At 38.9% G+C, this 23,975-nt stretch overlaps 1 protein-coding gene across 1 annotated transcript in view; it reads right to left on the minus strand.

Annotated features, from left to right (window-relative positions):
- RANBP17 (RAN binding protein 17) overlaps nt 1-23,975 on the minus strand; it is a 130,805-nt gene that overhangs the window by 17,492 nt on the left and 89,338 nt on the right. Inside the window, exons 19-23 of the mRNA XM_026035690.1 lie at nt 23,336-23,424; nt 16,849-16,956; nt 14,065-14,147; nt 6,035-6,249; nt 4,726-4,864 (exon numbers count right to left, since the gene is read on the minus strand). Coding sequence (XP_025891475.1) covers nt 4,726-4,864; nt 6,035-6,249; nt 14,065-14,147; nt 16,849-16,956; nt 23,336-23,424 — 634 coding nt within the window. The remainder of the gene's footprint in view (nt 1-4,725; nt 4,865-6,034; nt 6,250-14,064; nt 14,148-16,848; nt 16,957-23,335; nt 23,425-23,975) is intronic.

Raw genomic sequence — 23,975 nt, forward strand, 5'->3', positions numbered from 1 at the left:
CCTGATTTATGTAAGTTATTTTGTTGCTAGGTGGTGCCTGCTGTGCCGCGGCTGTGAGAGAGGATTCTCTTCACTTATATGCATCAGCGTGATGAGGATAATAGTGTTTYGGTCCTTGCTGCTCATGCACTCTCCTTTTCTCTTCCTCTGGAAAAGAGTAGCGCAGCCCTTCCCCCTTGCCAGCTGCTGCTTCCTTCTGGCCTGACACCTGAGAGATTTCTGGAAGCCGGGGACACTGGCTGCAACTTGGACACTCGCAGCTGATGTCCTTCCACTCCAGCTCTGCCGTTTGGGTTGCAGACGCTGCTCGTTGCTCCCCGCGCCGGCCCCGGCCCAAGCTCTGCGTGCGCGTTCCCTGCTTTGCTTTGCTGAGCAAAAGCGGTTTAAAGATTTGCTGCAAAAGCCAGTGTCGTATCTGAACGAGAGCTGCTTCTGCGCTGCTTCCACTGACTTCAGCTACCACTTCTCCGGGCCCTTTATAGTTCACAGTATTTATCGTGGATGGGCCACTGGAGTAAGAGATGTGTGGGGGTTGCAAAAGGAATTAAACTGTTAAAATGCTCATTTTGAGGGAAAAGGGATTAGAAGGATCCAATTAAATGTACCTTGAATTCTTTAAACTATGCTAATTTGGAGGCCTGCCAACCTTGCAGTGTTCATTTAAACACATCCCTCTGGACACTGAAGTATTTTGATCTGTGTCTGTTTAACTCCTTAAGCTCTGTGCTGACACTGTTAACTCTTTGCCACCTAAAAATATATATATWTTTTTTTCCTAAGAGCATTTTGAATGAATACTGAGAAAACATTTTCAGGGAGGCCAGCTACGAAGAGACTCCGAAGATTTGATGCTCCAAAGCATCCGGCTGATTTACAGCAGGAGGTTTAGGGCATCTGCCTGCTCAYGGGAGTGAGCTGGGGTGTTCTGACTTCGCCTTTCCTGGACCAAAGGACTTCCCAAAACTGCTTTCGACAGAGCAGGATCCTAGAAAACGTTGCCCGGCCCAGGCCGYGCTCCAAGTTACGGCTCTCGCCAGAGCAGACGGCAGGATCCGGCGCTCATTGTGCGCTCAACTAAGAGAGTCCTGCATATAAACTAGAAATGCAATTCAGGGCGGAATTGAATCACCATCAATAACAACAAGTGAGATATTTGAAAATACATATTTCATAGGAGGGCTCTGCTGTATTTCTAAACCACTGCTTAACTCTATTTCTTTTTAAATTGAATAATACAAAGTAAATCACTATCATCAGTTTACAAAACAGCAGTAGTTCTAAACATGCTGATACTGTACAAGTAGATATTTTACATTCGACAGTAAGTGATTTTAGCAGGACAGCAGACAGGTCTATGCTATCATTTGCTCATGAGAATCTGATATGAGTGTTAAGAGCTACTTAAATTTGCCCATAACTATATATCAAATATGCTTCTCTATGCTCATTTTTCCTTTTGATTGCGAGGATATAACAGACAGGGAGCGTCGAGCAAACTCCCTTGAATGACTCTTCTGGGCATGTGGAACCTTGTGGTGGAGCAGAATAGCTCCTCACTAAATCTTAATGAGACAAGCCAGCCAACCAAATAAATAGAATAAACGAGGGAAACAAGGAGCTACCAATTCAGGGCTGGAGAGAGAGAAGAAATGCATGGAAAAGGCAGAGTAGAGACAGAGTAATAAAAASACGGAGAAGAAAGCTTGGATAATCAGGAAAAGATGCGATCAATGCAAGTGTCTCGTTTCCAGTCCAATCTTATTATCTAGGAGCTAATTTGGAGGGGGGTAAACAGGTAGGCTGCGGTCACCAAAGGTGCCAGTAGCAGCCACTGTGTGTCASCAGTGACAGCTCGGTGCAACTTTTCTTTATTTTTTCTGTAGAGTTTTGTCTCATGTAGTTAATCCCAACCAAGCTTTAGCTCAAGCAACTGAATGCTGAGTATRAAGGTTGCACTATCCCAAAAATCAGTCAACAAAAACAATCTGAGGAGACCTTTTGGTCTTAATATGACAATAGCACCCTGAAGGGGAATTGGTTTTGAGCAGTTTGGTGACATCACTGAATTGCTGCAAATTAAAAGATTTTGTGCTGTTTTTCACATAAAGGTAAGGAGAGTTAAGTGGTATTTCCCCTGTCCATCAATTCCTTACAGTTCAATACCAATATTATTTGCCTTTGAGACTAAACCTGGAAAGTAAATGGATTTAGCAATTTAACATCTAAATTAGGCAGCRAGATATAAAGAATTGTTTAACTTTTTCCTCAATGAGCAGCATCCTATACTATTAATCACAGGAGAATTAGAAAAGCTTCTCAGAGATTAGTGACAACTTGCCAAGCAGACCACATTAAAAGGCTCTGATCCATGGAGTCAGCTTTGAAAAAGCCAGGTAAACACTTTGGAAGGGCACTGAGTGTTTATCCTCACCAGAAAAGCTTGCAGGAGAACTTCTGTTATAGCTGATTTACTGCTAGGAGCTTCTTAAGGAATASGTACTATTTTGCAGGATTTCTAAAATGTGGAATCAAGCAAGACACTTATTGAGAAATAGAAGCATATTCCTTAGGAATACGGATTTGGGGAATGCGTAGCCTATAGCTGATCACAGTGAGAGCCCCAAAGCTTTTACCTATGTAAAATGCATAGGGGAAAGTCAAATGGCTTTTTTTCCCATTGAAAAGAAGCACTTGGTTAGTACTTAATTTCCAAAATAAGGTCAGCTATTTCATATGTATTTTGGGATAAAAAAAAAAAAAAGAATAAAAAAGACCTGCATGTTCTTATCAGTCTAAACCATAATTGCCCCTGAGCTGGTTTGTAGCCCTGACCCTGCTATTAGTACCCTACTTTTTTTTGGTGGCATTGATGCAATTCAGTGAGCAAAAAGCTCTGCTGGGTTACTCTTGCCTACTTACCAAGTGCATAGGGATATACATGACAAATTAACTCAAGAGAAATACATTTTTACTTCACCAAGTCTGAAATGCCCCAGATACCAAGGTTTTCAAAGCAATCAAAGCTTTAGAAGCATAAATCTTAAGAAAATGTGGTGACAAGTAACTAACTCCCAGGATGATGATATAATCTATACTAAGAGCTCCAAACTCAACAAGCAATTGATCTGGACAAGTCATTGCAAGAGTGKGGAAAACTATTCACTACACAAATAAAACTTCTTGAACTCAGAGTATGAATTTAATGGGTTACATGGATATCATATATCAAAATTTATGTGACATTAAAAAAAAGTATTTAACACTTTTAGTTTCCTATAACATCTGTTTTAGGTGAAGTAATGGTTATTAAGCAAAGGTGAGTTGAAAGAGTTGCAAAATATCTGAAGTTCAAATCAGTAGTTCCTARGAAAACATCTGCATTCCTAAAAATCAACAGTTCATGATGAAACTCCCAAGCACCTAAACCAAAAAGGTTTTAAACTACAACTTGAACATCTCTCACTCCCACCACTTCCTTGAGTGAGAGGAGAAACAACTTTTGAGGGAAAAACCCCACCTAGCGTGAACGTGGAAGCGTATCCAGCTTTTACATTTTCTTCTCTCTCTCTTTTGCATGAATCCAAATAGGCTTTCAAAGAGATTGTTCAAGTTGGTGTGCTAGTGAATTATTAAAAGGAATACTGCCAATACCTCAAGTGGAAAAGCTGTAATGTGGAATAATAACTGATGATGAGCACAGCTTGCTCCACTGGTAGCTGTCAGTCAAGCCGTCCTTCAGTGCAATAAATTCATTTGCAAACGATCAACGGGCAGGCTCGCAGCAGAGCCGTCCTCGCAGCAGAAATTGCTGCACCATCATTATCTATGACAAAGCACTCAAAATATTTGGGGGAAGATGGATTTCAGCATTATATAATAAAATGCCCTGAATACTTCTTTACTACTGTTGCTTAGCTATTCACTTCCCATTTTCTCGCCCGGAATGGCTTCCCTCTTGCAGCAGAAACTGCTGAATGTGTTTAACATAGCAAACGCCTTGCGAGGCTCAGTGCACTCGGGCATTCCTCTGGGGCTTGACTGACACTTGGCAGTAATGAGAAACACTGGCTATTACAGAGWAACATCTCCACACACAACTGTTAGACATTCCCCTTTTTCTCTTAATACACTGCCCTAATCAGCGAAAACTACTGTAAGGTTTTAGGCAGCTTTCTGAGCAGAAACATTTCCAAATGCAGGATATTCATACGTGAGCAAGATGTGGCTCATTTATTTTCCTTCCCCCAAATGCCCCGTCTCCTTCTTCAGATCCTAAATGGATTTTAACTACCCGCTCCTCAAATAAATTTTTCAGAGAGCAATCTGGTAAAAAGAATACATTAAAGAGTGTGAAGGAACTGCAATCAGGCTGAAATCTTTTTATCGTTATTCAAAGTGTGTTTTCCTTACACTGATTCCACTTGGAAGTGAGATAACATTCAGGAAGCAATAAATAATTTTTAAAAAACAAGTTTCTTTTTTCCGGGAATTGAGATATCCTTAAATATCTCAAATCATATCAACCTGTGCAAAATTAAGCACTATTGATGGAATAGCTATGCAAATCAAATTAAAAGAACACCCCACAGATTCCTGTTCACATGCCAACACGTTGTACTTTGGTCCAAGCTTGACTGAAAATCTCTCCATTAACTTCTGGAGTTACAAACACATTTTAAACACCTATTCCTTGAATTCTTTAAGCTGAGTTTCAGTAATTCTTACCTAGTGCAGTTAGTCCTTCAGATATTGAAGTAAGAATATAGATTAGGACAGGGGGCTCTAGGCTGATAATGAAACTCATGTGATCTTGGGTGAGGCACTCCAAAAGCGGGTAGTAGGCCTGGCTTAGTTTTCGATATTGCTGAAAAACAAAGCATATGTTGACAGTAAATATGGGCATTAACAGCATTAAGAGTTGATAGAAAAATATTTTACATATTCTTTATTGTGCGATCAATTCTAGTTTAGCCATTAAATCAAGACCTTTTTATAGACAAAATGTTGTCTACATTTCAAATTTACCATAGAATATAAGCTCATTATTAGTTTAAAATAAAGCTTTGGTAATACAGTAACGTTATCACCTGCTGCACTGCTCTCAGTCTAGCAGAAGCAGCAGAGGATGGTGCTGAGGGTGTCAGGCTGACAGGACAGCAGCTGGGAGCCACCTCGGCAGGAAACCTTGGAGCTTTAGCACAGCTTCCCCCCGTGCACCTCCAAGAGGCACTTTTGTGCTTCCACTCACTGGCTTCCAAAAAACTCCGGGCAGGCAAAGGCACCTGCCTGAACCCTGCAGCACAGTCAGCATCTTAAYGACCAGTATTTAAGGCATTTATTTTTAGAATTGCTAGGGAAATGCCAAATATGTATATTTTACTATACAGCCAATACACTAATATGGTCTGAAAGCAGCTTTTTTGCTGCTAAGGACTGCCTTTATTTTTGTGGCAGGCACAAATCTGCGTATTAACAGCTAACTATCTAGCTGCTTCCTTACTGTGAGAAAACAGCAGTTCTGAACAAAAACAGCATCAAGGAAGCGTCACAGATCAAATTAAGGCAGAGAGCACACAAGATTTGTTGCCTTCTCACAGAGGAGTGAAAACATGGTGTCAAGGCAGCAAAAGAGTGTTTTAACGCAGCAGAAAATCTCGTAGAAATTTAAAAATTTGTAGAAAACACACAGTTACAATTTACCGACTGAAGTTAATTGCAGAGCAGCTCAGGCTGTTGCAATGTTTTACAGTGCACGCAGGTAATTTAAAYAGGCATATAAAAGTAAAAAGGGTAGAATTTGGCTTTCCTCCTTTCCAAGGCAAGCTTCCCGAAAATTCTGGAAACGCTGTTGCCTTAGATGTAGTTTTATCATACCTGCATTTTAGCTGTCACTATACAAATAAATTCAAGTAATTGGAGTGAAAGCTGCGTTCGAGCTGCTCTAGATGCCTCTGTCTCATTATAACAATACAAAGCCTGTGGTGCTGTTATTTCATATTTCACGTAAAGACTCCCAAGATGAGTAATTGCTTACTAGCAAGTCACTGTGGGATACTGAAAGCAGCATTTTGACAAAGGCCTGAAGTACATTGTCAAAGTGGTTGTCCCCGTACAACTTGAAGACGCCAAAGCTGACATAATTTCCACATAAGGCAGCTTTGAGTGCAGAGTAACAGATGGAAATGCCCTTGAGTTTCAACGGATAAACCTGATCTTTTGACAAAGTCCCAAGAGAGAGGATCTGATTACCTGTTTTCATAAAAAGAAAGAAAAGAAAGAAAGAAAGAAACTTATATAAGCGCCCAAAAATCTACAGTATTTTGATTGCACTATCTATATTAATCTTTTATTTGTCTTTATTTTCATAAACACTTGCAAGAAAATTTGTTTCTGCAATTGATGTGAAAGATGGGTTAAGTAGGCACAACTACAGCTTTAAAGMAACCAAGGAATCAGAATGCAAAAATAAAAGACAAGCTCTGGAATTCCTGTTATTGACTCCTGAATTCCTTAATCTGAACAGTTGCAACACATGGTTTTATAGTTTTACAAGCTGTATTCTAGCCTGGTTTTGGTCCATTACCGTGGAGGTCTCTCGGGATGGCTGCTGATGTATACACACACTTAATATATCCCTCAGAAAACAAATATGACCATTACAAAAGGCTCTATTTTACCAGTCACAGATGGGAATAACTTTAATTAAACTCCGTGTTTATAATGGAAAAAAAAAATGGAGCTACTGGTAAATATTTGCTGTTGCTATTAACAGGCAAGAGTGACTTCTGGCTCTGCTGCATGGCAGCACCGTGGATCCCTCTGCAATCTTCCATACCAATCTAACTATTCAGGAGGCCTCATGACCAAGTTTTCTAAGTAGATTGTAATAATTTAATGCTCATCTTCACAACACCCCAGAGTTCGCCTTCATGACTAAAACATGCTTTTATAACCTGAAGCAATTAATGAAAGCGAGCTAAAAGAGCAGAAATGAACACAGCAAAGACTAAGCACTTGGGTTCTGTCATGGGGCCACCTCATTAGGTCAACCCCAACCGAAGCCAAGTGCCTGCTCGTACGTTCTGTTACTACTCAGCAGTAGCTCATGCTTGTTAACTAGACAAGAACGGCACATAACTTGGGATTTCTGAAGTATTCTTACAAATAAAAGCACATGTTTACAGATCATATGTTCTGCTCACCTGCTTTGGTATCTGTTTTAGTTGTTGTGACTATTATGGCACCTTGACCCAAAGAGTGACAAGTAAATGGGACTGTTTATAACCTCAAACACTGCCAGCTGTGGAGGGCAGTTAGGACAAATTTTTCTTCTATAACAGGCTGTTCAAATAAGTCCTTAAAATCTTGCCGGGGTTCAACTAGAAATCACTGTGGTGAGTTTGGGAACTGAATCCAATTCTCCCAGAGACTGCAGAAAAACAGTTGAAACAGCAAATCCCATTTTTTCCCTTACATGGTTGGCTACTGAACAGCAATGTGGCAACCTTAGCAGTTTATCCTAGGATCCATCTAGAAATAATGTTTGGAATGTCATCCAATACATACTAATGTCTGATATGAAACTGTTTTCACACAGTTTACCTTTCCACCCATACAAATTCCCACCTGCAGATCATATACCACCCTTACCTTCATTTCTGTGTTCTTCATGTTACTCACTGCCAATAAGGAAGAATTTACATTTTTCACTTTGAAAAAACAACACAGAAAACCTTGTTTCTAAACATTCAACACATTGAAATATTACCCTTTTGGTATAGCTTAATGTTGTAATATAAGAAGAAGGATAGTTACCATTTAAAATATGAGTGTTCTTCAACACTTTTACCTAATACAACTCAGCATATCTGGCAGACTGTAAAGGAAGAATAGACTAACACAATAAATAAGTCAGGAGTCCAATCAGGAAACTACTTAGGAGTAGGAATGGAGGCCTGCAAGAAGTGGGAAGAGAGCTTCACTAGAACTACAGAACAGAACACAACTTCCTACCTTCTGAGTTAGCTAGGAAAGATGCTCATTTACAACCAAACTTGACCTCTCGATATAAAAATGTTTAATCTTTCTTTCTGAATGAACTTTATTTGGTTTCCCCAACTAATAAATCATCAGCTGAAAAGCTCTACTCTACCAATACAAATACGTATCTGGCTTCAGAAACCAGGCAAAGCCACGTCCTAGGCTCATGCCAAGGAGCACCTTCAGGTTCATGGCTGAGCTCACCCAGGGCGGCATCAGGGGGTCTGAGCTCCTTGAAGCGCTCCATAAAACATGCAGCAATGGATGGAAAGAGCTCAGGAGTTGTCCACACAGCAATTAGCTACTTAATATGGAGTTAATTGGAAACCAATGGGAGAAAAAGAATGCTGAGGAACACAAAGAAACTAAGAACACCTTGGCCTGGGATCACAAGGTCTAGCAGGTAGACGCTAGGGCAGATCTGCTATCGCTTTGAATATTCTGGGGAAACAACCCCCCCAAACCTCTAGAATTAAAGCTTAAAATTCACTTATCAACATAACACGTTAAATATAGGAAGGCACAAACTCTTCTACTTCGCCCCAGGCAGGGATGGCAAAGGAGGAGATCGGCCTGGCCTTCCCGTGGAAACCCAGAGCTGAATATGGGATTAACACAAGATAAAGAGCTGCTTTTTTGCAAGCGGACAGTGTCCACAGAGGACTCTTCTGCCTTTGTGGGCTCATTTTAAAAGGACCTAGGAGTAAGAAGAGCTGATTTCAACTTTTCAGCAGAGGTGAAAGACCTTGTGGTCCCTGCTACTGGTGCCCTGAGCGATCAGCCTATGAGTCAGTGGCTCTAGTGCTAGAACAAAGACCAAAGCTTTAACATTAGTTATTGAAAAAAATATCAAGCATGGTGCTATGCCTGACTATATAAGAAAAATGATCTCATTGTAACATTTAGCAGGAGCTTCAGGGGAATTTTTTGCACACCATGGACACTACTGAACATAAACTAATTTAGTGAGGTTACTTGCAAGCGGGGCAAGAATAGCTCCTCAGCCACAGAGGTTCTGCTTACACTTATAATATTTGTAGTTGAGGATGAAAATACACTTCTACTCATTTCCACTGTTAAAAGAAACAATTTAAGAAATGTAATCAGTGTAATAATGACCTTTTGCCTACAGAATTTGAAAATTATGTTCCAAATTCATAGCTCCTGTCAAAATGAAAACTCTGTAGAGACTAATCTGGGAAATTTTGGTGTCACTACTGAGTATTAAAACTAAAATAATAAAATCCACCACACCCCAAATTGTTAATGCTCTCTGCAGAGCATATTCCCTCCTGCCTCGTGCACAGGGGAGCATGTAGAGACGGGCACCTTCCCTTTCCCTGCCTTCCCAATAGCTTCTACAAGAGCAACCATCAGACAAACACCACGACCTTATGGCTGAGCTTCATTTCAGCAGGGTCTGCTCTACATCTCAGCCCAATAAGCAGCATCTCTAATAACAAAACTAATGGGTGTGAATCGCATGGAAGTCAGAAAAGGGCTTTGGTGAGCTTAAACCAAGGTTGTGGAAAATTTATTGTATTTACAGAGAAAAATGGATGTGCTGCCTTTTCCCTTTTCATATTTTTTATTATTCACTGCTGCCCCATAAAGATGGTTTTGAATATACACTTTCCAGGCATTTAAAATGTTAGGGCAGAATACGGAAGTGGCCATATGTAAAAAAACAAACAAACAAAAACAAAAAAAAACCACAGACACAAAACAAAAGCAAAACATGAATCAAAGATGAGAGCTAGCTTCAGAACTAATTTTTTAAAAAGCTGCCACAACAACAACAACAAAAAAGTGTAAAAACATCTCAAATCAACACAAAAAGCATGCACAGAGTCAAGATAAATTTGCCAAAAAACCCAGGTTATGAGATCTGAGTCGCTAACGAAGAGCAATATATTGTGGAACAAGGATCGTGAAAGAGAGGAAAGGAGAAGAGATGAATAGGAATTGTGGGCAGTGAGCACTCGCTTTTAAGCAAAGGTACTCACTAAAAACACCTCTTTTATGGCAAGAATGATTTTAACCAAAAATACGAAAAAGCGTTGTTCTCCTCCAAAGTTGTGAGCATTGAATGGATTACCACACTAAGTTCTGAAATACGTATTTGAGAAGCAATTTAAAGCTCATTAGAAATAATTGTGTCTGGCTACTGGAAAATGCGGTAAAATTTAATCCACATCCAAATGCTACCTGGGCTGCGAGAGCAGGAAATTGTTCTGTGCTACTGCGGCTAACCTCACGGCTGACCCCGAGCAGTAAATGCTCCAACAGCTGAAAGCTGAAGCAAAATTAAAAACTTACATCAAACTATATCATGACAGAATGTAGATAAATAAAACCAGCATATTGAAAATATTATTTTTATGTCAGTTGCCTATAATGAAAGGGAAGAGGTTTACTAAAACATACAGAAAGCACTGAACAAGAAAGAGATGGCCCCGAGATGCACGGAAACATTATTCCTATTGAAATGGGAGTCCAAAGACACATAGCAAGGAAGAGTTGTCCATACAGAATTAAAAGGGAAATATATTGGGGATGAGGCACGGTGGACTTTACTATTCCAAGCCCTCTCCTTTTTTCCCCTCAGATGTGTATTTTTAATCCCTCGCTCTAGTCCTAACAGCCAAGACTCCACACCTTGGGCTGAGCAGCTGCAGCAGGGATAAGGCACCATCCATGGGCCTTCTGAGGAATGCACAGCATCCATACGGACACCTGAGTTGGAAGCACCTTCCGTGCCGTGTCAACACAAGCAATAAACCAGCCTGAGGTCGGGACACGCTGGTAGGGCACTGAACATAGGGCAGGATCTGCCAAGCAGAATGAAGTGCTTATGGTCCCATTTGCACAAGATTGTGTCAGCCAAAACCACCCGGATCAGTGCTGTCCAGGTTTAGGAAAAATCAAACGTACAGCAGGGATCACTTGTGAACTGTGTTTTGGTGTTGGTGAGAAAAAAATCGGATGCCATCCTGCTTCTGTGACTAATTTCTTGGCAGTGTTGACAGGGCAGAGATTATCTACCAGATCATATTTTTACTTACCTATAGATTGGCAAATCGAGAAGATTCCAGGTGTAAATTAACTGATAATCATCACTGGAAATTTTCTTCTTGTTCAGTTTGTTTCCAATGAAATTGCTGAGAACAGCTAAGTTCTCTATATCTTTATATCTTTAACACGCTCTAAACATCATTACATGTGAGAGAGATGGTAGAACTTCCCTGGCCAGGACAACAGAGGAAAGGATGAGACGGGCACTTCCATGTCTCCCTTGGGTCTCATGCTGCCACTTGGAGGCTTCGTTAGTTTGGGAGAGTAATTGCTGGGAGAGTTGAGAGTTCAATCAATCTGCTCTGAGTTTCACAAGTCTTTCTGAGCTCACTATGAGCAGTAGGCTTAGGCAAAGGTCTTGGCTGACTTGGTAAAATAAATAAGCATGAGTTTTGTTGCCATCTCTTGATATTTACTACGTATCTTCAGTTTATATTTTTGTTCTGCTTCAGCTGTAAAATCATGTTTAACGTGTGTCAAGTTTAACTTTAAAAAAAAATCAAGTTTCTAGTTCTTATGATACAGCACAAAAGTTGCAAAGTAGACCCTCAAGGACTGCAATGCTTATCAGTATTCATGCTTTTAACTGGATCACACAATTTTTCAAATGGTGGGGTGGAAATATTGCTTCAGAACACAGTTTTATGATCTTTTATGATAGTCATTTGGTTTACTTGCTTACCTTTCCCAGACCTCTGCCAAGGCTACATATGCTTAAAAAACCAAAATACTTTGAAGGAGTTACAGAATACTATGGATTAAAGTTTTCTTTATGTCTTCAAAGCACAATTTAGGTGTTAAGGTTTTGAGAAAGGCATTTAAATTTAACACAGATTCATTTGTATGCTCAAAAGATAACATGGAACTAAATCAATTTATCTTGCAAAGTGGGAATTGCTGCTAAATGCTAAAAACTTTTAATAGCAGCTACCCAAATCTGATTAATTGCAGCATCTTGAAATATTTTTCATGGGCAGTAAAACTTCTCACAGAAGAGAAAATGAACGATTTTTCCATGTCACACCTAAGTAGTGGAAAGATCCCATTCTGTGATCTAGAGCCCTTGCAGACACTGATGACAGCAGGAATGTATTCTAAAAGCAAGGAAAAAAACCCAAACACCAACAGCCTCCTTCCCAAGCAGGAATCAAGATTCTAAATAGAGAATTCTCTCAAAAATGAATCAATGGAAATACACAAACATCAGTGGAAGCTTTTTCCACCTCATCTTTCTTCCACTTTTAGTGGCTCTTTCACTTTTTTCTCTGGCTGCATCTTCCAATAGATGTCCCAGATCCTGAAGTGTTGCCTTTCATGAAAAGCATCGTTTAACAAAGAGGGCGGTAGGGGTTTGGATCTTGGCTTCAAAAGGCTCCGAAGCTCTATTAGTTTAGCTTTAAATCTGAAGTCTGCACTGTCCCTGCTCTGTGAGATTTCCTGAAAATGCATAATTAAATTCTAGCACGAGCCAGAAAATGTCAGGTCTTCATGTACAAGAGCTGCCAGTACTTTAGGGCTGACAATTTTCCGAATCTCATTTACACACCATAAAAGTTGCATTAAAGAGCAAAAGGTTTCTTTAAGGAAGTGTTTTGTAGACATGAGTTATGAATGAAATACACCGAGGCCAACTACTGTGGCTGACTCAGCAAGGTTTAGAAACTGGAGGCTGATAACCGAGATGAATGGATGATCAGTGATAGGGGATCTGTTTTATCAGGGCAGAAAGGATGGCAAGGACTGATGGAAATAAAATAGAAAGAAAAGGGAAGGAAAAGAACATTTAAATGCAGCAGGACCAGGAATTGTAAGACAAGGGGACTCTAAGCAACAATATAACTACATATATTTTTTTAAATCATCGTCATCATAAAAAAAAAAAAGCTTACAGCAATGAAGTGCAAAGTAAATACAAAGCTAACAGGAGCTAACATTAGAATCTAAAAGTTTATCTTACATGTGAAGTAGCTTATATGGAAAAGCTGACTTTGATTTTTGTTTAATCAATATATTTACCCAATAAGGCAATCAAAAATGTGGCACTGTACACCTTGATATTCTTGAAAAGTAAACAGAAAAAAAGGATTTATAAGAAAGAATTTCTTGGGTGCAATTTCTTCTACTATAAATAAATGCTTTAGGTATTCTGCATATATGATTTGCTGGCCCTACAGATGTAAAGTAAAATTACATTTGAAACTTCTCATATAGGTAGCAATGTAACATATACAATTTACAGCTCCCAAATACTACTTGAATGTAGTAATAACAAAACTGATGCACCAGTTTTCTTTCTTCAAAAGTAACAAGGCACTTATGAGTCATTTATGATTTATGATTCTTCCCGTTTATACAAAGTACAAATGAGGTCACTCTACAAAAACTTGATAATTTTCCTTTCAAAACACTTATAATGCCAAACTACAATCTACAAAATTATCTGAAGTCTAATATAAACAGTTGGTGTCAAAGACCTGTTGCAGCTGCACGAATGAGTGGGAGTAGTAAAATGGAGCAACTTATTATAAAAAGAGTGCTCTAGGGTAAAGCTATTATGGCCCTATTATGTTTTGGAACTGCTTGAATATCATTTGAATACATAAAGCCAACCCACAGCTATCCATCAGTAGCCTGAGATCAAGCAGCTTGTGCATATTTGTATCTTGGTTGACATGTATTTACAGTTGCTAGAAGACATGCACATAAGTCAGAAAAATGATACGAGCAACAGTGATTCAGGAATGAAACCTGATCTGAGAGTGCAACTGAGCTCCAAAGGTCTGGACCAAAAATGCTGTGCATTTTATACAGGGATGCTGCTGTAACACATCACAGTCCTGCTCTGTAGGCCACAAATCCATCAACGCTCACAACTATAGCTAACAGGATTTTTATATCGCAAGGCAGGTGGAGGATTACACTGCAGAGAGAACGTTAATGAATACCTACCATACGTACAAATCATTTTACTAGCTTCTCTGAAGAGCAGAATTCCGTTTGGAGATGATACATCAAAATTTAAACGCTGCGATCTGAAAAATAACAGCAGAAACATTCAGATGGTCATCAAAGCAGAAACCTGCAGTAAATTCATTCCCAAAACAAACAAATGAAAATTGTAGTCACTGAATCCAAAGAGCAATTACTTGACTAACTCCAGGTTTCGGTCCAATTAGATGCACACTACAGCTATCTAAATATATTGCCAAAATATGATCACATGACAAAAGGCAAAGTAATCTTAAACGCAAGCGGTGACTCAAACAACACACATTGGTTCGTGTCGTGAGTGGTGAGCATCTTGTGTTACTGCATGGTTCAGAGGAACACTGTTGTCCAAGCAGTTAGCCTACGCTCCCAACTTTGCTTCTGTCTTGCTTTTCAAATCAGCTAATCCCCACTGGTTGTTCAGCTGTGTAAAATCTGTGGCAATTATAAGCTGGTTTTCTGAGTGTAAATTGCAACGTGTGTTTTTTTATGAACCTCCAGACCTGAGGAAGATGGTACCATTTTCTCTCACCTGGTGCATATTTGTTAGCCAAGCCTGCAGGAACCACTGCATTCCCAATCTGAAGGGGTGACAGAGATCTTGCCAAGGTCTCTGTGTCCTCCTTCCTATGTGTCTATAAGATGCCTAATTCATTTAGGCCTAAGTGAAAATTATTAAGCACTTAAAAGTCAATTTAAAACATAGGTCTTAAGCTTCTAAGGAACTTCAGAAGAACTTACCCTTAATCTTTTACTTAGAATGAATGGCAAAGGAGTCATCACTGTGTTATAAATGAGACTGGCTGACTTAACTGGCTTGTCTTAGGTGGAGGCCTTACACAACCCCTAGCATAGAGACAGCACCAGGTGCTTTTCTTTGCTGCAAGCACAAGGTTTTGTTGTCTGCACTCCTGTTTGCATGGTCCTTTGCTGCAAACACTGCAGTAAATCGGGGCTTTATAAACGAGCAAAATGTGCCCTGTATTAAGACCTCTGTGTATTTCCATATGCCCCAAATGCTCATGTGACTGGCAGAGGGAAAAAGAAAACCCAAAAGCAAACCCAAGAAACAGCACATCTTTGCAAAATCAGTGGCATAAAGCACAATCTGATACTCTGCAACATATTTTAACCATGTCAAAGGATATTGTATAATGCATTCTAACCTGTAAAAGCTAATGCAGTACACAACTCATGAAAAACCGCCATCCCAGATGATGTTTTCTAAAGGGAACAACAAAGCAGATTTCCTGAATACCAATAGGCAGAAGAATAACATGAATACAGAAAGTAGCTTGAAGAACTGTTGTTTGCATAAGATTTACTGTTGCAGATCCTCTTTGCTTTTGTTATGCTATTAGAGCTCCGTGTTTAGGTTGTAGGAATCTCCTCCTTGAATGAAGTTGCAGCACTGCTAATGTGTACTGCCAGTGTGCTGCATCAGGCATAAGAACAGGCTGAACCACTCCAGTAATTTGTTCTACTTACCACAGGGATAAAAGACACAATTAACATGGACAAAAGAAGTAGTAGTCACGGCAAACAAGTCGACACTAACAAGAAACAGGGAACTCTGACTTAAGGTCTGTGTAGCTAATCCCTGTTATCAGGGATTAAGTGATTAAGTGCACATTATACGTGCTAGTTTTTCAGGGTGAGACAGGTTTAAACTTCATTGCATCAATTCAGCGGTTACTGGGATTAACTAAGCATTTTTTCTCCCCAAACTTCAAATATTTCCCCTTCTTTTTTTGCTTTTGCAAGTTCAATTGGCAAGGCAAAATGACAAATGATGAAAACACATGTTTCTCTGCTGAAAATCCTGAATACTTTGGTCATGAAGGCATCCAGCAGAGAGAGCATTTTAACTATCAATTTTTCATTTCAAATTCCCTCTTTTTCCTTTGGGCAATACAGTAAATATTTCCAAGTGCAATGATAATTTCCCAAAATAAATTGTTCTTTTACTTGTGGTAAAACAGAAATTTCATTCGAACACCTGCAATGTAAAGTATTGATACCACCTCACAGAATCATTCAGAGGCCACTTGAGTGATTCCGCAGAGAAAATTTTAGATATGGGAGAAGTTACCTACCAGTTGATTAAAAATATTGCTGTCTTGGATAACATTCTTTCCTATTTTGGCTAGGAGAAGAATTGAGAAAAAAGAAAAAAACTGTAAAGGGAGTTGTAGCTTTACAGGCATGTGTGTATGCTGCTTGGCTTAAGGCAAAACTTGAACCTGCACCAAGTCTGGAGCGCAGATTATTTTCAGATATTTAATTATTAAGTCTGGAGCGCAGATTATTTTCAGATATTTAATTATTAAGTCAGTATTTATCCCTATTTAGAGCATATATTTCCACTATATTTTTTATTGTAAAATCACGGCACTCTCAAGTGTTCTTGCAACAAATCCATAACTGTTGATTCCTTTTCGTGTCTATCATTTTTGGTTAAAAAATAAAATAAAATAAAATAAAATAAAATAAAATAAAATAAAATAAAATAAAATAAAATAAAATAAAATAAAATAAAATAAAATAAAATAAAATGCTAAGTCTGATATGTAAATTTTCCTCCGAAATACAAAATACCACTATTAAAGTTAGCAAGGCTAGACAACATGATGAAAAGCAAAACAAAAAAAATGGAACATTGCACGTATACCACTTTACTGTATTGTACGTAGTCTAATTTATTCAATTTTACCAAATTTTATCTGATTTTCATAGGCTTCTTACCTATTTTGCATGAATTCTGCCATCAGCTTCAAGATGGGGGTTGTGCACACAGGTTCACGATACCACAGTTCAATGGCTCTTTGCAGAACAGAAAGGTACGTGGGGTATCTTCAGCAAACTTAGTTAAAGAAAATACTGATAAAATCATGTCTTCCAAAACAACTCTGCCTGATTCTATACCATGCTGCTATATGGCTGGCCCAGACATTGAGCTCTAACAGGTACTAAAAGGGGTAAAAATGACTCCCAGTTTAAGAGGTCCATGCCTACGACATGAAATCCTTTGGAAAAATGGGTGGTTAGGAGGGAAATGGTTAAAACATCAATATATCTGTAAATGAAGGGAAAGGAAATCATTTCGTACCTGCAAACTAACTTATCAGCACATATATGAAACACCCTCAATTCCTTTTAGGAAAGAGAGAAGTCACAAAAGGCAATTTAAAAAGACACTCAAAAGCAACAAGAGTTTCCATGTTAGCAAATTCTGAGGCCCTAAATTCACAGTTCACATGAAAAAAAGGAGGAGAGGAAATAAAGAGTGACTAGCAGAGTTTTTGAAGCCATTTTTGATTTGATACAAAGCCAACCTCTGATTTTCCCCAACATGCTGAAAGAGTTTGGTTGGATAGGAACGAAAACTGGTAAGAAGTTGTGAGTTGACAGACTTCTACAGGCAAAGAATTCAACAGCTTTTACCATGGTGAAACAAGAGGTTTTAAAAGTTTGCTATTGAAATATCACCCAGTTAACTGAGTCAATGCTTTCTGTCACTATGGCATTTGTTTCTCATGTTTAACTCTGCTTGCTGTCACATAATTCTGACTTACTTAACCTCACTACAAAGCCTGGCTATCAGGAAACTGCTATGACCTGTTCAGGCCGTACAGGAAACTCTCTGGCATTTGGCAAAGTGGGACGCAGCTGAGGCACTTAACACAGGATCTCAAAATAACACCTGAAATATGTCAGAGGGCACCCACTTTTAGGAGCAGCGGACATGCTCCCAGCTCAGTAGAGCTCTTCTGGCGGAGGCTGAAGCCATGGATGCTGATGAATGACAGGCGTTTGGGCCTCTGCTGTCTGAGGCTGCTGAAGATTTGTGCATTTTTGCCAGCAGCTTCCTCAGACTCTGGAGGCACAAATTATATATAGCTGAAGCACTTCTGACACAAAATATACTTTGTTTTTCTTTCCCCTTTACAGGTTTCTTTACATGTTAAACTAGAGTAAATCCAAATCCTATTTACCTGAAACACCCTGCCAGGTCACAGAGGATCCCTGCCACCTCTCCTATATCTTTATAACTTCACTAATGTCCCATTCAGAAGAAATGGAACTGACTCCCAGCCCGGCTTATTCTCACCCAGGTGACTCCCTGGCCTCCTAAGAAGCCAAACAAAATAAATAGGGACATGATGGGATGCTGCAAAGCCCTATTTTAGGATTGCACGGGCTAGGAAACAACTGCTATTTCAGACCTCAGAGGGAAGATGAAGTAACCCAACATGGTTGGCAGTCTTCATTTAAAAACTGAAGCACTGGGTCCATGTTCATTGACAAGCAAAGAGTGGAAAAGTTTCGTAAAAGCAAAGGTCAGCAGAAATGTGTTGCCAATTTATTATATTGTAAAAATACAATAAAGTAGAATAAATTGATTTTAAAACACAGTATTAGTTTAAAGTGATTTTAACCACAACCTTTAGGGGAATTGGCTAATGCATGAACTACGCCCAAGAAGTCCGTTTTACCATCCAAGCTGAAAGGAATGCAGAGTGCCTGATGCTGAGATTGGCATCAGGACAACTAAAAATAACAGGTAATACAAACAGATTACCAATCAGATAGCCTCTCTCATGGGAAAATGCATCCTCCTCTTCTTTTGTACTTAGGTAACTTTAATCTCTGCAGTTGTCTGCTGGGTTCTTTCAAGTTTGCACCTAATCTGGAGTACTTTAAACATACAAACTTCTAATTTTAGTTCTTCAAAAACAAAATAACTTTGAGAAAGTTACAGAATCACAGAATATTCAAGGTTGGAAGGGACCTCTAGAGATCATCTAGTCCAACCTTCCTGCTCAAGCAGGCACCCCTAGAGCATGTGGCACAGGGCGGCATCCAGGCGGGTTTTGAAGACCTCCAGAGAAGGAGACTCCACAACCTCCCTGAGCAGCCTGTTCCACTGCTCTGTCACCCTAAGAGTAAAGAAGTTCCTCCTCACCTGGAGATGGAACTTTCTGTGCTCCAGCTTATGGCCATTACCCCTTGTCCTGTCGCTGGCCACCAGTGAGAACAGCTTCTCCCCTTCCTCCCTGCATTCTCCCTTCCTGAACTTATACACATTAATCAGATCCCCTCTCAGACTTCTCCAGAGAAAACAGGCCCAGCTCACTCAGCCTCTCCTTGTACGGGAGATGTTCCATTCCCTTAATCATCTTGGTTGCTCTTCTCTGGACCCTCTCGAGAAGCTCCACGTCCCTCTTATACTGGGGAGCCCAGAACTGCACACAGTGCTCCAGGTGTGGCCTCACCAAAGCTGAGTAGAGGGGCAGAATCATCTTATCATCTTAGAATCATCTTAAGTCATTTTATTGCTCCACACTGTTTGGTTTTGTGAAGAAACATGAGAAAAAATTGGATAAATATGTAACAATGATAGTTTGGTGAACAGATTGCTTTGCTTTTTTTTTCCTACAGGGAGGAATACCTGAAGAAATATATATTCAGAAAACCAATATTAAAGGCAACTTATAAATGACTACTTTATAGACCACACAAAGACAAATCTCTTTTCTATCAGCTTTGTATCTATATGTATAGATATTAATATCTAGGCACACAAATTTCCACAATGTCATGGTCTCACACATATATTGTGTGGTATCTGGCAGAGTCCAACTCTGAGTTAACCTTCTAATTTAAGCCTGTTTTCTCATTGCTGCCTTCTCTTCTACGGACATCAGAAGTCTTTAAAAGCCAACTGAAGAGAGGAAAAATGGCCTATAGGATTCTACTTAAGTAACAAAAAGGTGGCTGTTACTCTCAACTTGCAGCTCCATGGACATGCCTGACTGCAAAGGGCCTTAGACTTGAGGCTGATATTAGCACAGCAGAAAACAGATGAAGTGCTCAACATTTTACCCAAGCAGTCTTGGAGTAAACAGCAGAATGAAATATGAGTAGGACGAGGACTGTTAATAAAAACAGATTTTCCTTCTCCTCAAACTGGCACGCGGATTTTTTGAGGTCACACCTGCATGTTCTCCACTGACCTACAAATTACAGACACCAGGTTTTATGAATACAAAAGGCGAATAAACTTTCCAAAGCCGTGGTACTGGAATCGTCATTGACAGCTTGACATATCAATATTTCAGGAAGAATAAATGACTTTCATATCCAAGGGATTTTTTGCTTTGTTTTGTTTTGTTTGCATGCTTTTTTTTTTTTTTTTTTTTCCTTCCACCTTGCATTAATGGAATATTTTGGGAAGACGCTATGCTTAACATCTTAAACCGCTTGAAATATTTGGCAAAATTTTAATGGAGTTTTTGAGACATCATCTAATACAACTTTAAAACAAATTTTACGATTATTGTTAAGTATTTTCTCTTCCTCCCTTGCCAGAGGAAAACTATAAATCTTGTCTCAGCTGAATGAACACCATTTATCATATTCATTTTCTTGTCAATACAATTATGAAAAGCCTTTGGCCTTTTTCCAAGGAGCCTGATTTGCTAGAGAAACTCAATTAGTATAAGCAAGCCTGCTACAAAACAGCCCTATTTGACAATCTCGTGCAGCTTCAGCTTACCTGACAATTCACTTCTAAACCGGGATCTCCTTCATAACAGCAAAACAAGTTCAAAAAATGGTTAAAACCCAAAAGGATTTAAAAAAACCATTTCTGCTCATTTTTGCCATCTGCTGGACAGAACTTAAATTCCAAACATTTTGATCAGTAAGGGAAAAAAGAGGAACCTCTCTCACCTGAGAGATTCCAGAGTGCAATCAGTTTTCTTGTGGCAGAGATTTCAAGACCTCTTGAGAAGTCTACCAATCTGTTCCTCCACCGCTAATTTACAAATGATATTCCTTACACTCCTCTTCACTACAGAACAAGCACCACCTCACAGTATTAAAAGCTCAGCTTTTTATCCTCTGCCCTTTTGCACCGCTTGTGCATTCAGCAAGTACAAGGTATGGAAATCAGATTTGCTTTGGCCAATACTCTGTATTTGCGATTCTCACTATTGAAATAGCAGGACTCCAAATATTACAGGAAAAAATATCCGAAAAAGAAAACCCAAACAGTTTCTGTGGTGTAGAAACCCTTTTTTTTTTTCTTTTTTCTTCATTTCAGATAATATATTTGAAGCTACAAAAAGAAATAGTTTAATCAAGGACATCTAAACAATACAATAAAGCACTATTTGACCCTCTTTTCTATTCCTTCCCCTCCCATTTATCTTTCTGTCTTTATATCTAGTAAATACGAGTTGGGATAATAGCAGCTTATTCTACTATAATGCTTTGGATCAATATCTGGATGAAGCTGGACTCTTGCACTTACTCTTTATAGCCAAAGGTGGTAAGGAAAGAAATTTTGAACCTGTGCAAGGGAAAAGAGACTGAGAAAGCCTGATCTTTGGGTGAATTCATTCTGAACAAAAATACATTTTCATCTATTTTTATTCTTAATACAGAACAGTGAAATGCAAAAGACAGAGACTGGTGGCTAAATTAAAAAATAATAATTATATATATATATATATAAAAAAACTAGTAAGAGGGAAGTCATAAATAATAACAAACAAACAAANAAAAAAAAAAAAAAAAAAAAAAAAAAAAAAAAAAAAAAAAAAAAAAAAAAAAAAAAAAAAAAAAAAAAAAAAAAACCCAGAAAAGGGTTCTAAGGAGTATGTATTCTGGATCCCTGCCTAAAAAGCCCTCCATGGATGAATCCATTTCTTTCAAGCGTGGAGGAGGTCAGTCTCCTATCCCTCCTCCAGTAACTGAGATTTGCAGCTCTGCACAAAAGAGGAAGCATGATACTCCCGCCTTAGTAAGAAAAACAAAGTAAAATAAATTTGAAATGTAAGCAATATCAATCTATTTCCACTATCTAGGCCAAATTAAGTAAGTTTCACACATCTTCCAGGTTTTATTAATTTTTATAGAAACACAAGCACAGACAGTACGCTAATAAAGTTAAACGTACCCCAGTAGTGTCTACTAGCAAACGAGATCCTAACTCAGGGTGTGATTTCAGTACATCTTTTCTCCAGTCCTCTAAAACTGGAATTTAGTAATACTTCCCACTACTTCTATGGGAAATTGGGACTACTACAAGCTTTCTGGTTTGGACTTTCTTCTCCAAGCTGCATTAGGGCAAATGGAGCCTGTGCTCGTCCAGAACAACGCAGCTGAAAAGTGCCACCAGCCCCAGGCGTCTCTTGGCTCTGGGCAGCCTTTGCTGTAGAGCCCTGTGGGCTTCTCATCTTCCTTCTGCTCCGGAGACATTATTGGTGAACAGCTGAATATGGGCTTAAAATAAGAATATTTTTAAAAGATTGTTTTCTAACGAAGCACGCAAATATACTTGTGCATCATTTTTTCTGTCTATAAACTAAAATAAATACATAATTGGCAGCTTTGGGAAAATGAAATTATAAAATTGCTATTTTCATATTTCTGGCATTAAATGTCCCAGTAGGTTGTTACTAACGCAGTTCTGTACTGAAAAGAGAGAACAACAGCTACTGTACTTATAAAAATATAAAACATTACGGTATCAAGAAAATAGTCATGAGTATCACTACATTCACTGGCATAACAGGAAAAACATACACAGTACTCGAAAGGAAACTCAGTTTCATTATCATTACTTATGGAGGAAAACTACACGCTCAAGATCTGGATTTTGTTGTCAGAGCTGCCCATTTTCTGCTGATCAAGAAGACTGCAGGTGTTGCGATATTAATAAAGTTGACATAAATAGAAAGTAACTGACTAAATTAAAGACATGATTCATACCAGCGAGACAAAGCTCCCCAGATAGCACTTTTGTGTTTTTTTTTTAAAGCATGTTTTATTTTAAAAAAAAATTAGAAAAATTGTGCTTTAAGATACAGCTCTTTTTTTTTCCCCCCCCCCCTTCTTTCCCCCCCCCCCCCCTTCCTTCCTTTATTTATTTATTTATTTATTTTTAAATCAAAACGTACTGGACTTTTGGCTGTGGGGGGAAGCCATTTGGGTCTATTTTCTAGATCACCAGTGTGACACACCAAAAAAAAAAAAGTGCCCTCTCCGTGGTCCTTCCCAGTTAACCGCACGCTTGCCATTGTGCTGTAATTTCAGCTGATTACACATTAGTTCATTTAGCTTTGTTTCCTCTTCCCCACTGTGCCGTCCTATTAAACTAATGCAAGGGGCCTGGTGTCCCTCTGTGCACAGAGCTGGTATTGTCACCGCGTAATAAGGATACATCCAGTCGAACAGCATGGTGTAGCTGGTCTTTGTGTTGAGCGCAAAGGCAATCCCTCGAAGGTCTCTTGCCAGCCCGATCAACATACGCTGTCAGTGGGAAAGAGACACAGTAATTGATTTTCACGTTAGCATAGAGCAGATGGAGTAATAATCAGCCAATAATGACCACATATCTGATTTTGATTCATTAGTTTAAATGTCTCGCTCAAGCCCTCTTCCATGGAGAGCACAAAGATCCTTTTAACGACCCGGATTTGCACGGCTTTTGCAGCGGGAACGCTAGCAAAATGCTTCGGAAAGGCTTTTGATTATTCAATATGCTCTACTAATGAATAATGCAAATTAAAATGTAATATATGAGTATGGCATATTAAAGTTTAAAAATGCTTCCTGGATTAATATATCAAAAGTAACAATAACAATGTTAATTTTCGTTTGTAATATTTTAAATGAGGTGGAAGGCTAATTGATACTCACAATAGAAGTGACAATTAAGGTTACACTGAGATTACTATTGTACTGTGATTTTCATATACTTTGTAATATATATTTTTCAGTCATTTTCCAAGACAGTTTCTTCAAAAAGTGACTTTTAATTAACAGAAGACCATGCAAATCTCTTTATCTCTATTAGCCCT

Source organism: Nothoprocta perdicaria, unplaced genomic scaffold, assembly GCF_003342845.1.
Source record: "Nothoprocta perdicaria isolate Ctin4 unplaced genomic scaffold, notPer1 scaffold_165, whole genome shotgun sequence".
Taxonomy (NCBI): Eukaryota; Metazoa; Chordata; class Aves; order Tinamiformes; family Tinamidae; genus Nothoprocta; species Nothoprocta perdicaria.